Source organism: Theobroma umbraticum, unplaced genomic scaffold, assembly GCF_002168275.2.
Source record: "Theobroma umbraticum cultivar Fairchild unplaced genomic scaffold, ASM216827v3 scaffold_130.0, whole genome shotgun sequence".
In the NCBI taxonomy this organism is placed as follows: Eukaryota; Viridiplantae; Streptophyta; class Magnoliopsida; order Malvales; family Malvaceae; genus Theobroma; species Theobroma umbraticum.
Genome location: NW_018397264.1, coordinates 8,081,102 through 8,095,070, shown reverse-complemented (window position 1 = coordinate 8,095,070; position 13,969 = coordinate 8,081,102). Strand labels below are relative to the sequence as shown.

General features: G+C 39.0%; 3 protein-coding genes and 1 long non-coding RNA gene across 4 annotated transcripts in view; 3 read left to right on the top strand and 1 right to left on the bottom strand.

Annotated features, from left to right (window-relative positions):
* On the bottom strand, positions 1-1,333 carry LOC149526893 (uncharacterized). The gene is made up of 3 exons (XR_016351581.1): positions 1,319-1,333; positions 380-1,104; positions 1-131 (listed from the first exon to the last, which is right to left on the bottom strand). It is a non-coding gene; the product is annotated as an uncharacterized LOC149526893 (long non-coding RNA).
* Positions 1,334-2,642: 1,309 nt separating this feature from the next.
* LOC110421713 (ABC transporter B family member 4-like) lies at positions 2,643-8,918 on the top strand. Its single transcript, XM_021435369.1, has 12 exons — positions 2,643-2,946; positions 3,241-3,295; positions 3,428-3,603; positions 3,709-3,930; positions 4,009-4,247; positions 4,351-4,876; positions 5,166-5,439; positions 5,819-6,624; positions 6,965-7,231; positions 7,343-7,606; positions 7,706-7,999; positions 8,171-8,918. Exons 1-12 carry the CDS (start codon positions 2,731-2,733, stop codon positions 8,525-8,527), a joined length of 3,696 nt encoding a protein of 1,231 aa, XP_021291044.1. The 5' UTR covers positions 2,643-2,730; the 3' UTR covers positions 8,528-8,918.
* Positions 8,919-8,938: 20 nt separating this feature from the next.
* Positions 8,939-13,136, top strand: GCR1 (G-protein-coupled receptor 1). The gene is made up of 9 exons (XM_089784351.1): positions 8,939-9,133; positions 9,496-9,527; positions 9,643-9,812; positions 10,037-10,135; positions 10,451-10,548; positions 10,649-10,705; positions 11,305-11,448; positions 12,111-12,181; positions 12,574-13,136. Exons 1-9 carry the CDS (start codon positions 8,969-8,971, stop codon positions 12,677-12,679), a joined length of 942 nt encoding a protein of 313 aa, XP_089640477.1. The 5' UTR covers positions 8,939-8,968; the 3' UTR covers positions 12,680-13,136.
* A 585-nt stretch (positions 13,137-13,721) lies between these two features.
* Positions 13,722-13,969, top strand: part of CIPK1 (CBL-interacting protein kinase 1) — a 2,533-nt gene continuing 2,285 nt past the window's right edge. Inside the window, exon 1 of the mRNA XM_021435185.1 lies at positions 13,722-13,957. Within this exon, the coding sequence (XP_021290860.1) occupies positions 13,722-13,957 (236 nt within the window). The remainder of the gene's footprint in view (positions 13,958-13,969) is intronic.

Genomic DNA, 13,969 nt, shown 5'->3' with positions numbered 1-13,969 from the left:
AAAAAAAAAAAAAAAGAGATGGATTTGCAGCACCGGGATACCCAAGTCTCTGAGTAATCCCTCAGCCTCCTCAGTCTCCATCCTAGCTACTTGTTCAATAGGACCTTCTAAAGTAGCCTGGCCGTCAAGCCCTACATTGGAATGCCATGAACATAAGTTTGTATAAAGCAAAAGCCAGCAAAACACGGTATAATTATCAGCACTGTTTAAAGTAGAGAAAAAAAAAAGAATCTGGAAAAGTGGCGTGAAAAGGCCATTCAATATTCATGCTCAGTTGTCGAATGGAATACATGATGAAGGAACTCAAGGACAGATGCCCTGAAAAAGAAATTCATTACCATGAATTAAGTAGGGAATCGTAAAATGAGAGAGACGATACCGAAAGCCTCGAGATGCTCCAAATTCACGTTTAAATCGCCTTTGGTGCTCTGACCCAGATAGTCGACATCATATTTGCTGGAAGAAGTGAGGGAGAAAACATCCTCCTGTAAACTGCTACCGCTGCTGCTGCACCCACACTTGAACACCATTCTGGGGGCTCCGATCACTAAACATGTAGGAGAAATGGTGGGTCTTGGGAATAGGTTTTGGAGATATTGGAGGTTGGTCGTAGCCATTGCAACCCACTGCAAATTTGGCCTAGATAGATGAACCAAAAATACCTCACTCTCAGACTCAAAACTGAAAGGCCAAAGGACCGACTTCTTAAATTGTGGTATTAAAATTTAAAAAGGAAAATGCTTTCTCGCTTGCTTGGTTCTTCTCTTGCTCCAGACCTGACAGCGGATAATCTTTTGGCCGAGCCAGCCTTTTCTGTCTATAAAATCATTTCCTACAGCTATAGACAATCAACATCAAACCTTACTTAAGGCAAGTTTGTTCTTTTTCTAACCATCATTTAGACAAGTTTTATTCAACTTATGAAAAGAGAACAAGTAGTACTAGTACAACAATACTACGACTTGCAAGAAGAAAGTAAGCCGTGAGACTGAGCCATAACCCCACACGCTGAATTGAGAATAGGACCATTTGTGGGCTTGCGCTAACTCTAACACTGCCTTTGCCTTCCGCCAACTCGCCAAGGTTACTCCTCACTTGCACCTCCTATTCACGGATAAAAGAAAAGAAAATGGTCACTTCCACTTTTCCGACCAACAATTCTCGCTTTTGAGAATTTTACCAACTTTTTTACTCTAATTTTCTAACAATTTTTTTTTTCTTTTTGGTCTATGCTCTATAGGATAAATTTTTTCATGCATACAAATAAAGCAAAAAATGCTTCAAATAGGACTGTTAGACTTTGAGTGAAAGTATCCACCAAGTTCAGACACGACTTCGGGTTTCAACCCAGCAAGCAGGTATCATATCCATGAATAAATAGAAAGCTTCAATCCACTAGGTTCAATCAGACCTCCACAAGATCCATGACCACTGCTGGCTTCAGTCAAGAAAGCTGACTCAATCAAAACAGTTCCTACTCCATACCAAGTACCATTAGTAAATATCACATGTACAAAAAGTCAAACACTAATGCATACTAATCGTATATGAAACAAAGTTAACTAAGGATAAAAATGATCGTAGCAACCAACAAAATTGGAACACTTTCTAGATTTTGCTTCAAAAGAACCACTTACAACAAGAAGGACATTGGACTTGTCGTCTTGCCTTATGGACCCTATATTTCAAAAGAAGGAATTTTCTGATATGTCAATGATTCTAACATTTGTGTGTATGTATATATATAATAAACCAAAATACATATTTCTATTAAGCTTTAGCTGTTCAATACTTTATATTTAATAATTCTGTTTTAACAGCTGTAGCTTAACAGAAATATGTATTTTGGTTGTAGAGTGTAGCGGATTAGCAGTTCTATACTTTATAATTAACAGGTACACATCTCTTACACTAAATTGCTTAGTGATTAACGGTACATCTGTATTTTCCTGTTTATATAGGTTATTTATGAGTACTTTATTTGCTTCCCTCTCTTAATATTCTCCGTCTTATATGGCATTTCAAAACCTGGTTTCGTGGTTCTTCATTGATTTCCCCGTTTCCTGTCACACATATCCTTTCGAGGTTGCTAAGGTTTGTTGTGAGCAAATTATTTTCCGCTTAGTAGCTTTTCCTTCCACGTTCTGATCATGCCATTCTTCCTGCATTTCATTTACGATGTGTATGTTTTTGGCACTCTGTATGCTTTCGTACTAAGCACAAACTAGTACTTGCTTGAAATTCTAGAGAGGCGGTGTCCCGTTCTTAGCAATGCTACTGAAGCAATTTCTTATATCTGACTTGACTTGCTTCTCTGCTTATGGTATCTCCAGTGTCCGAAACAAAAGAAATGATCGCTGGGTTTCAAAACATGCCAAATCTGCTTAAGTTTGTAATGACCTTTTCTGCCAGTACTTCTAACTGTTCTCCAAATTACTTATTTCAGCTTTGTTTGTTTGAATATGAGACCTCCCTTATTCTCATTTTGCATTACTTTTTCTTCTTTCCTTGCTTGTTCTTACTTCTTTGACTCTTGCAGCTGCAATTTAAGCTCTCAAATTTACTGAAAGAGAACACAAAATAAAAAGTATCACAGTCAGCAACATGCTGAACCAAAACAGTTTGGATGAAGATAAGTGCACAGTACAAGCTTCCACTTCAGGGCTCATACAGCAGTGGTAGAGATCCAAAAAACTCCTGCTTCAACCAGCAACCCACAAAAATTTAAATATGACCAAGGAGAAACAGCAAAGCACGAGCATAATACCATATTATAAGCTGTTTTCCTTTGCTGACTCCCTAGATTATCTATTAATGTTTCTTGGCTCAATATCTGCTATTGGAAATGGGTTGTGCATGCCAGTTATGACAATATTCTTTGGTGAATTAATTGATTCTATTGGAAAAAGTGTGACCACCACAACTGCAGTACATGAAGTTACAGAGGTATTCAGGAACATTTCCTAATTCTGACTAATCTGTATTGATGCAGCCTGGAAATGAAAACATATTTCTGTATAGGATATGCATCCTTGATATATATTAACAGTTAAATTCCTCTTATTCGAATCCTTGGTTGTTTCAAATATGCCAGTGGAAACTACATTGCCTTTCTTAACTCTTAAGTCAATAACAGTTAAACTCCTGTACCTAGTCATCTGCAGAATCATAAACTGATTTAATTAGCAATAATGTTAAACTTTGTTAATTAGAAATAATGTCGATCAATTCTATCTTCAGGTGTCACTGAAGTTTGTGTACTTAGCTTTGGTATCAGCTGTTGCATCATTTTCCCGTAAGTGTATTGTCCTCCTTCCAAAGATGATAAGAGATTCTCTGACATAAATAATTGTGTAAATAGTTAAGAAACTTTGATATGCTTAAGTTCAAAGGAGAATGATTAGAAAGATGCATTGTTGTCTTCCAGAGGTGGCTTCTTGGATAGTCACAGGAGAGCGGCAGGCAGCAAGAATAAGAAGTTTATACCTGAAAACGATATTGAGGCAGGATATTGGCTTTTTTGATGATGCAATTAACACTGGAGAAGTTATTGGAAGGTTGTCGGGAGACACCATTCTTATTCAAGATGCCATTGGAGAGAAGGTAATGTTGATGATATGTCATCACTGCTATTTATTGCAATTATTGTTGTTTGCTTATAGATGGAAATGAGAAACTTATATTGTTTGTTTAATTTATTTACTGCAGGTTGGAAGCTTTATACAGCAAATGGCTGCTTTTTCTGGAGGCTTTGTTGTAGCTTTTGTTGAGGGGTGGCTGCTCACGCTTGTATTGTTATCTTCAATTCCACCTCTAGTCATCTCTGGTGCTATCTTGCATAAGCTTGTAGGCAAGCATGCATCCTGTGAACAAACTGCCTATTCACTTGCAGCGGCTGTTGCCGAACAGACAATTGGCTCAATAAGAACTGTATGCGATATCAGCATAGGAATATGGCTTTTCATTCTGCACTAGATTATGGATGTGAGTGTAATACTGCCCTAACAGGTTGCTTCATTTACAGGAGAGAAGCAAGCCATTGCCAGATACAACAAGTCTTTGTCCAAAGCTTACAAATCAGGCGTACAAGAAAGCCTGGCTGCTGGCCTAGGTTTTGGCACATTGATGTGTATTTTATTCTGCACCTATGGGTTTGCATTTTGGTTTGGAGGGAAAATGATACTTGAGAAAGGATACTCTGCCGGGGATGTCATCAACGTAATATTTGCTGTAGTTATTGGCTCCTTGTAAGTTGCTCCACAGTGACTTTCATATGGAGAAGAATTGGTTTCAGGCAATAACTAATAAAATGGTCTTCAAAATTCTAATATTTTACTTTGACTATTGCAGGTCTCTAGGGCTGGCATCTCCATGCTTGAGTGCATTTGCTGCCGGGCAAGCTGCAGCCTTTAAGATGTTTGAGGCAATCAATAGGAAACCCAAGATTGACGCTTATGACACTAAGGGAAGAAAAATGGATAATATTTTGGGTGAAGTCGAACTAAGAGATGTTTATTTCAGTTATCCAGCAAGACCAAAAGAACTAATACTGAAAGGTTTCTCTCTTTCACTACCTAGTGGTAGAACTGCAGCTTTGGTCGGATATAGTGGATGTGGAAAATCGACAGTGATCAGTTTGATAGAAAGATTTTATGATCCACAGGCTGGTAAAGTTCTTATAGATGGTTTCAATCTGAAAGAGTTCCAGGTTAGATGGATCAGGCAGAAAATAGGTCTTGTTAGCCAGGAACCGGTGTTATTTGCTTCAAGCATTAGAGACAATATTGCCTATGGAAGAGACGACGCAACTTCTGAAGATATAACAGCTGCCGCTGTAGTTGCCAATGCAGCTAACTTCATCTGTAAATTGCCCGAGGTTTTAAATTCTTGGGACATCCAATTTGATTTCTAGTACTAGGTTTTCTTTATTTGATCAGTCCTTTGTTGTAGCTGCCTCGCAACTTATCTTCTTCTTACCTCATTAACGTTTGAAAGTTAAACTTGCCCCTAGAGCACGTAACTTATCTATAAAAAGTCGTCATAATTTTGAGATTGCAAAATAAACCTGTTAATTAAAATTGCAGCGTCTTGGGCTGTTTTATGATTTTGTTTTCTCTAAGAGTTTTTCATTAGCTGTTACCTTCCTTTTCTTTTCATGGGTTCAGGGACTAGACACAATGGTTGGTGAGCATGGAATTCAGCTGTCTGGGGGACAAAAACAAAGAATCGCCATAGCTAGAGCAATTCTAAAAGACCCAAGAATTCTACTTCTAGACGAAGCCACAAGCGCTCTTGATGCGGAATCTGAGAGGAGTGTTCAAGAGGCACTAGCCAGAGCCATGATCAACCGAACTGTTGTCATCGTAGCCCATCGCTTGAGCACTGTTAGGAATGCGGATTTAATAGCAGTTATTGAGCAGGGAAAGGTTGTTGAAAAAGGTGCAATTTTCTGATATTTTGCTATATTAACTCTCAACTATTGACGGAACTCTCTTCATGTTGGTTCACACAGCACGGTATTATCTCTAGAGTACATAAAAGAACACTAGGTAAATTAATTTCAGAATAAGTATATCTGATGTTTAGTTTCAGAATAAGGATTTTTCTTTTTCGGACAAATTAATTTCAGAACAATACAATGCTGTGTTGTGCTGTTCCATCTAATCACAAATCCCTATACTGTTGTTTTGCTGTTGGTTTCTGGCTTTCTGCCCAAAGTCCTCCCATGCATACAACCACCTGGGGTCAAAATTTTAATATATTTTTCCTTAGGCTTAGGAATGCATTACATAATTATGGTTTCTCCTTTCCAAATCAGGTACACACGAAGAGCTACTCAAGGATCGTAATGGACTATACACTCAGCTCCTAAGTTTGCAAGATATTGGCAAAGAGGTGAAACAGGATAGACTTCATGATTCAGATATTGGTCCCCGCATGTTTTCAGCTCCGTTTAGTGTATTCCCTGGAATTAGTAATTCCAAAAAGTCACCGCCAAAATTACCCAATGTGCCTGCTTCAGAAGCCTCAGAAAAGCCTCGAGAAGTCCGACTGCCACTTTCTCGCCTAGCTTATCTTAACAGCCCGGAGATACATGTACTGCTCTTAGGAGCCATACTGGCAGTGGCCAACGGAGTAATATGGCCAATTTTTGGCTCTGTGCTTTCTAGTGTTATCAAAACGTTTTATGAGCCGGCAGAAGAACTCAAGAAGGATTCCAGATTTTGGGCATTAATGTTTGCTGTTCTTGGCGTTGCGTCTTTGTTGGCTAACTCGTTGAGCACCTACTTTTTCGCTGTCGCCGGCTGTAAGTTGATACAGCGGGTACGATCAATGTGCTTTGAGAAAGTCGTAAACATGGATATAGGTTGGTTTGATGAAGCTAAACACTCAAGTGGTGCAATTGGAACAAGGCTATCGACAGATGCAGTTTCAGTAAGAAGGGTGGTTGGGGACGCACTGGCTTTGCTTGCTCAGAGTACTGCCACTGCGGTCGCTGGTCTGGTCATTGCTTTTGAAGCAAACTGGCAACTGGCTCTTCTCATCCTGGGTTTGCTACCTCTTATAGGAATAAGTGGATATGCTCAATTGAAATCCATGAAAGGATTCAGTGCCAATGCAAAGGTATCTGGGAAGAACAAACTTGTGTGTCTGTTTTTCCTGTCAAGTTAACAAACTTGTGGTTGGTTTATGTTTGAGAATTTGATGTAGATATTAGAAACCGAAAGAGAAGGATTGAAATATAACTGCTTGAATCCGTGGGAGGACGCGGTTGCATGTGCTTTTATGTGTGAATCTGCCAGGATAGATTATCAGTTCCTTGTACAATATATCTTTTACTTGCACGTTTGGGAATACCAAAATCAGATGGCATTCGTAGTATTTGTGACATATATATAGGCTAGAGATCAAACTATCATACCTATTTTTATTGAGAGAAAAACTTCTTATTAAATGGTTGCAGAAAATGTATGAGGAAGCAAGCCAGGTCGCCAATGAAGCAGTTGGCAGTATTAGGACTGTTGCTTCGTTCTGTGCTGAAAGGAAGGTGGTGCAACAGTATGAACAAAAATGCCAAGACCCTCTCAAGTCTGGAATGCGGCATGGATTGATTAGCGGCATAGGTTATGGAACATCATCCTTCTTCCTGTATTTTGCCTATGCTATCAGTTTTTACGTTGGAGCCCTTTTAGTTCACCATGGCATGACAACATTCCATGAGGTTTTTCGCGTATGTTTTTCTAACACCATTTGAAATGTTAATTTTGAATAAACATACCTTTAATTTGTTTGAAAGGAAAGGTGGGGAGTTACTAACCACGTGCCTAACCAATGTCTGCAGGTCTTTTTTGCTCTCAGTGCATCAGCCATGGGGATTTCTCAGTCAAATTCCCTTGCAGCTGACGCCGGTAAAGCCAAGATTTCTGCCGCTTCTGTTTTCGAAATCCTAGACCAGAAGTCCAAAATCGACCCAAGTCAGAATTGCGGAAGAATATTGAAACGTGTTAAGGGAGACATTGAGTTTCAGTACGTCAATTTCAAGTATCCCTCAAGGCCTGAAATTCAAGTACTCCGAGATTTTTGTTTGACTATTCGCTCTGGCATGGTGAGTTTTTATGGCTGTCTTTTGTTTTAATTCTTCCCTCCTTATAGATAAAGCTGGAGCATTTTGAAACTCACAATCCATGCCTCGTACGTAAATCAGACAGTTGCTTTAGTTGGAGAAAGTGGAAGTGGAAAATCAACAGTCTTATCATTGTTGCAAAGATTTTATGAACCTGACTCCGGTCGTATTAAGTTGGATGGAATTAATATTCGACGGTTGCGGTTAAAATGGTTAAGACGGCAGATGGGTCTGGTGAGTCAGGAGCCTGTCCTATTCAATGACAGTATCCGAGCAAACATTGCATATGGGAAGGAAGGAAATGCAACAGAAGCTGAAATTATATCCGCGGCGAAATTGGCAAACGCCCACAACTTCATCAGTAGCTTGCAACAGGTTGAATTTAACTGTTTTCAATTGTTGTGACCATTGTCAGTGACACTAGCTAGTTTTCCCTGCAATATTAATGCTCTATATGATCTCTTGCTAGTGTGTTGTTGGAAGCATTGCAAGGCATGCTTAATTAAGGGATGAGATGTGGTAGCTAATGTTGGAAAATGAATGCAGGGATACAACACTCAAGTAGGTGAAGGAGGTATCCATTTGTCTGGAGGGCAAAAGCAACGGGTGGCAATTGCACGTGCCATTGTGAAAGCTCCCAAGATATTACTTCTGGATGAAGCCACTAGTGCTCTTGATGCCGAGTCGGAGCGAGCAGTTCAGGATGCAGTGGACAGAGTTATGGTTAAGCGGACAACCCTGGTGGTAAGCCATCGGTTATCGAGCATCAAGGGTGCAGATTTGATTGGGGTAGTTAGAAATGGAGGCATAGTGGAGAAAGGAAGACATGAAAGGTTAATCAACATCAAGGGCGGCTTTTATGCATCCTTGGTAGCTCCATGCACAAGGGATCCATCCCGTTGATCAGCTTCTTCTTGCTGCCCATCTCAATCGCAATCTCAATATTGCTGTTGCTTGCACTTGTTTATGTCCTTTTTCCCAGTTACAATTTACAAACAAATTAAATGTGACTTGAGAGGAGAAATTTCAGTAACATACATACATGCATACATTAATTCCCAGTTTCCCACTTCCAAGCCATCGTCATGTCATGTCATGTCATGTCATGTCGATACATTGATTGATTACTCATGAATCATGACAAAACCAAAAGCAACCTTAATTTATTATTTTATTTGGCAAAAGAAATTTATAATTAAAGAGAAACAAAGAAGCGAGCCTGGGCCAAAGGCCCAAAATGAGTCTTTTTCATCTCATCTGGGCCATACCACATCACAATTACATTTTATTTTAATTTAGAGGCTCATTGCTTGCTCATTTTAGCTTATCGTCATTTACAACAAAATGGCGACGGCGCTCTCCATTCACGATCGACGGATATTAACGGCGCTGAACAGTGGAGCGTCCAGTCTATCGTTCCTAGGATCTGGATTCATTGTGCTTTGCTACTCCCTCTTCAAGGAACTTCGCAAGTTCTCCTTCAAGCTCGTCTTCTACCTCGCCCTCTCCGTAATCTTTCTTTCTTTTTTCTGATTTCTTCCAGAAAGATTTTAACTACGACACTAGCAGTTAGTACATGTTTAGGGTTCTGTTTTGTTTGAACATTATAAGGTATATAGGATTAGGATAGTCGGAAACTTGTTTTGTTCAATTCAATCATGTTCATGTAGATGCAGATTGCAGATCCAATTCCTTGTTTCTCTTACCTACACTATTACAGTTTCACTTTACTGTACTTTGCAACGTTTTGCTGTAAACCTCTGATCTGATGCTTTTGCGGACCCTAAGTCCTTCCTACATTTTCTGTTTCTTTACAACTGTCCATTTCTCTCTTCATTTCCTTTTTCATTGCTCTCTTTTGGTCGCTGCAGGACATGCTTTGCAGTTTCTTTAACATGGTCGGGTATGCTTCCTTCGCCTCCAATCAGCTTCCCTTGCATCTTTTCCACAAATTGGGGAATTCCCATGTACAAAAACCAACTAATGAATATAATAATTATAATCTGTTCACCATGCAGAGACCCATCGAAAGGTTTCTTTTGTTATGCTCAGGGCTACACCACGCATTTCTTCTGCGTTGCTTCCTTCCTCTGGACCACAACTATTGCTTTTACTCTTCATCGAACTGTTGTTAGACACAAAACTGATGTTGAAGATTTGGAGGCCATCTTTCACTTGTATGTTTGGGGTATGATCATAGATGTTTCTCTCACAATTATTCATCTGTCATTCATCATCTTACCAAGACTGCTACTATCTTTAGGGCCCTTCTTGCAATGTGCATTTGTTCCTGTTTCTACTTCTACTCTGTTGACTGCTTCAAACTTATCTAGAATGGTGCTTCTCACTTGCCATTTTCTTTCTTCTTCCTTTAGCCAGCTTTTCATATGGTACTTCTATTACTTCCTGCAGGAACTTCGCTGGTAATGACTGTCATACGTTCTATTGGTAATGACCACTCTCATTTGGGTGCATGGTGTTGGGCACAAACAGGTCGCACTGGAAAGGCAAGTGAAAAGTAGCATTGTCTGGCTGATTGCCCCCTAGATTTAGTGTTTGTGTTACTAGATTTTCACTTTTCCTTCGACCACTTTCTGTCCGTATTGCTGTCATGCTTCCGTGCCCTGTTTTTAGCCTTGAATGTAGTTTTTTAGTTTCTATGTCTTGAAAATCATGTATTGTATTTTCTATTATACATTTTACTTGAGAATAGAAGTGATGAACTTAACGAAAAATTTTTGACCTATACCTATCCTTTGCTCAATGTAGTACAATTTCTTATTATTGTTGAACTTTCTGATGTGATTGGCAAATTTATGCAGGCAGTTCACTTTATAACATTTTACGTCCCACTATGGGGTGCAATTCTTTACAATGGTTTTACATACTTTCAAGTGATACGCATGCTGAACAATGCCACCCGTGTACGTGCACAGTTATCTGTATCCATTTTCTTAAGTTTAAGCTGATATCCATTTGTGCAACTTTTGAGGCGATGCATTGTGTTATCTTTGGAAATTTCAGATGGCAGTTGGCATGTCAGATCGTGCATATCAATTTGATGCAAGGACAGACATGAAGGTAATTCTTCTTGCATCAGAGAAAATGGTACACTTCAACGATATGAGATTTACAAATAGTAAATAAGTGTGTGCTCAAATGAAGCTTTGCTATTTTTGTTGGTTATTCATGTATATATGCTGTTTGCTACCTTGATTATTTTCCAGTCCTCATTTCTTTCTATGAAACTTATTATTTAAGTCATCCATTTCCTAGAGAAAAGTCATGCCTTTTGATTTTGGTTCCTTTTGCTACTTGAAAGAAATTTCTTATTAAAGGGAAAACCAGAATCCTTAATGACATACTTACCCTTTGCCGTCTGTTTTAGATTGCTATGTAAGTAAAGCTCTATTTGTCAGGATTACTCTGTGGTTTGAAAGAGTCAGACTAAGCTGCTTCCTGCTTTCATGGTTGTTTTACCGCCTTTTTTCCTGTCTTGGAGATTTCCCTGTCAAAGCCCTAGGAATGTAGTTATTTGTTGGAATTAGCTTTTTTTGCTGTTTTCTTCTGTTGCCTTTCATCATTGTTAATTTAATTTAAGCTTTTGATAGGAATCTCGTGCATTTGAATGAAGCTAGTTATCCTCTTAACCTTTTGTTGTTGATTTCCATTTCACGTAGGCTTTAAACCGGTGGGGATACTATCCACTAATCCTGATAGGATCGTGGGCATTTGGAACAATTAATCGCATCCACGATTTTATTGAGCCTGGCCACAAGATCTTTTGGCTCTCATTTCTTGATGTTGGGACTGCTGCACTTATGGTAATTGCTTATAAAGTTGAACTGCTCTCTTTTGTTTCATGTGGTCTACGTGCTTTGAATATGTAAATGTGTATGTGTGTATCTGTCATTTTGTTTGTTAGTTTGGGAATTTTGTCTCACTTGCAAAACTAGTTTTTTCTGCTGCATATCATGTAGCAAGATTGAGAATGATCAGTCTAAGAAAAATTAGTTTGATTCCACTATTGAAAACAACCCAGGGTTTTCAGGTCATCTAATGTGTGCAAAATTTTCCTTGGTTGTTATCTAATTTATTATTAATAGATCATGATATGCTATATCAATCTTTCTTTTCTGTTTCTTTCTCTCTTTTTTGCTGAAATTTTAGGGTGGATAAATGAAATATATCATTTATGCGTTTAGCAATCATTCAAAATTGATAGAGCCACACTGAAAATCTTTTTAAGGGGGAGGAGGAAACAGTTATCCTCCCAGCAATGATGCATGATTGTAGGTTGTTTGGAAGTGGGAAAAATCTTCAAGAGATTGATCATCTTAAAGGATGGGAACCAAATATTTTTGTTGACTTGTTTGATCCTCTTAAGTGCAATTTGATTTGGTGTGGTTTAAGCGATGAAGTGCTGTTCTTAATTATTAACCTTCTTTGAGAAACTTATTTTATCACTGTTGACTATTTATTTTAGGGCCTTTTCAACTCGATAGCATATGGTTTGAATGCTTCAGTTAGGCGGGCAATTTATGAAAGAATTGAACTGTAAGTAGCAATTTCGGAATTTCTTATATTTCTTCATAAATTATACATTCATTGATAGGATCCATCAGGACCTTCTGTATGTTATATTATTCTGACCCCTCATTAATGTGAACTTAATCACACATTTGGAATTCTGTGGCTTTTGCTGTACTTTTTCACTGCTGAAGTAGCAATGTGGTATTGGAAATTTTGTTGATGAGTTCCTCTTGGTTTTTGAATAAATTATGATCAGTAAGATGAGATCACATAGCAGGTGAACTTTAAATATGAAATGATTGTGAGCAACTCTTCTGGGATCTAAAACAGAGGATATCTGCTGGGAAATATGATAGAAAGTTATGGTTTTTGTCTATTTTTGGTCTTAGTTTCTTTTGTTTTGGGTCCTTTACCAGGTTTTGGCCAGAGAGGCTTCAGAGATGGTTCCCTAACAGTTCAAGGTATAGAAACCAACAGCAACAGAGTGAACTGATCTCCCTGAAAATTCAGGACCAGCAATAGTAGCCAGTTGGACATTGTCTATACTACAACCTGAGGAACTTTGCTAGCATTGTCCCATTTTTGTAGACATTCATTCATTAAATTGTAGGGGAGAACGAAGTTTGAAATGAAGAGAGTGAAAGCTATTGAATCATTTCTTTCACGAGACTGATGTGTTGCGGATAGGCTATTTCAGGAGAGGCAGCATCTGTAATTTTGAAGTAGTGGATGCAGCAATTCCACGAGCACAAATAGCCAGCCGTCCACTAATATGGGAAGATATGCACCATTGATTTTTAGTTGTAGGAAAAGCTGGAGTAGTGTCTTTAGTGGTTCATCTGCTGTCCTATTAGTTGATTGATAGGCAATTGTGTGCTGTTGAGTTGTGGTTTTTGTATATACTAATATGATTTGTATCCTTCCTTATAAGATACTAGTGTAAAATTGTTTCAATGATTATATTTGTTTGGAGGATAAATGTGTTGAAGCTTTCCATCGTGCAGCGGGAATTTGGTAAAAATTGTGTGCCAGTGCCACTCAAATTTTGAGATTTTTGTCCGGAGACGATGTACTGATTAGCTAACGAAGGCTAAATGGATTGTTGTCTTGCCTTGTTAGACATAAGTGTATCAATTCAATGAGGAAACTATTTTTGAGGATTGATTGGTGTGAGAGAGATACGAGTAGTGTTATCTACAAAACGAGGTAATAAACAAGAAAAGAAAAAACAGTACCAAGTACATGAATGAGCACTGAGCGGAGGCAGGCTGGCCAGCGGCAGAGCGAGCAGTGTAACGTACCCTATTACCCTTGATTCTGGAATTACAAGTTTTGTTCGGCTAAGAAGAAAACCAAGAAACCAAAACGAGCATTGCATATATATGCTACTATCTCTCTCAACCGCTCAAGAGTCAAGTCACAAGTCACAAACTCTCATCTTACTGATTGAGTAGATTTATTTGTTCTTCAATTCCTGTCCCATCAGCTGTTCCGTTAGGGATTGTTGTTGTTCGTTGTAGAATTTAAAAAAGAAAAAGGGGGAATGAAGAAACTCCGATGGGCAATGGACGGGGACTTTTGGGAACTGGACGCCTCCACTCCCCGGACCCTTGAAGGAAGCGCTCGTGCAGTCCCGGGAAAGGCTCTACCGCTGGGTGTGTCAAGGGGCACCAGACTTTCCAGGCCCAAGCAGATCGACTTCATGCAGCGCTTCATGGCCGCCCCTTTTGTTCCCTCCTTCTCCAATCACCTTGGCCTCACTCTTCAGCGAGTTTTCACCGTTCCTTTTAATGACAATTGGTTTGCTATTTT

Bases quoted from the DNA above. Each gene is read 5' to 3' on its own strand.
- LOC110421713 (XM_021435369.1), top strand. From the start codon at position 2,731: ATGACCAAGGAGAAACAGCAAAGCACGAGCATAATACCATATTATAAG. The intron at 3,296-3,427 runs GTAAGTGTATTG...GTTGTCTTCCAG, and splicing joins AGCTGTTGCATCATTTTCCC to AGGTGGCTTCTTGGATAGTC. The intron at 4,877-5,165 runs GTTTTAAATTCT...TCATGGGTTCAG, and splicing joins TCATCTGTAAATTGCCCGAG to GGACTAGACACAATGGTTGG.
- GCR1 (XM_089784351.1), top strand. From the start codon at position 8,969: ATGGCGACGGCGCTCTCCATTCACGATCGACGGATATTAACGGCGCTG. The intron at 10,706-11,304 runs GTAATTCTTCTT...CATTTCACGTAG, and splicing joins ATGCAAGGACAGACATGAAG to GCTTTAAACCGGTGGGGATA. The intron at 11,449-12,110 runs GTAATTGCTTAT...TATTTATTTTAG, and splicing joins TTGGGACTGCTGCACTTATG to GGCCTTTTCAACTCGATAGC.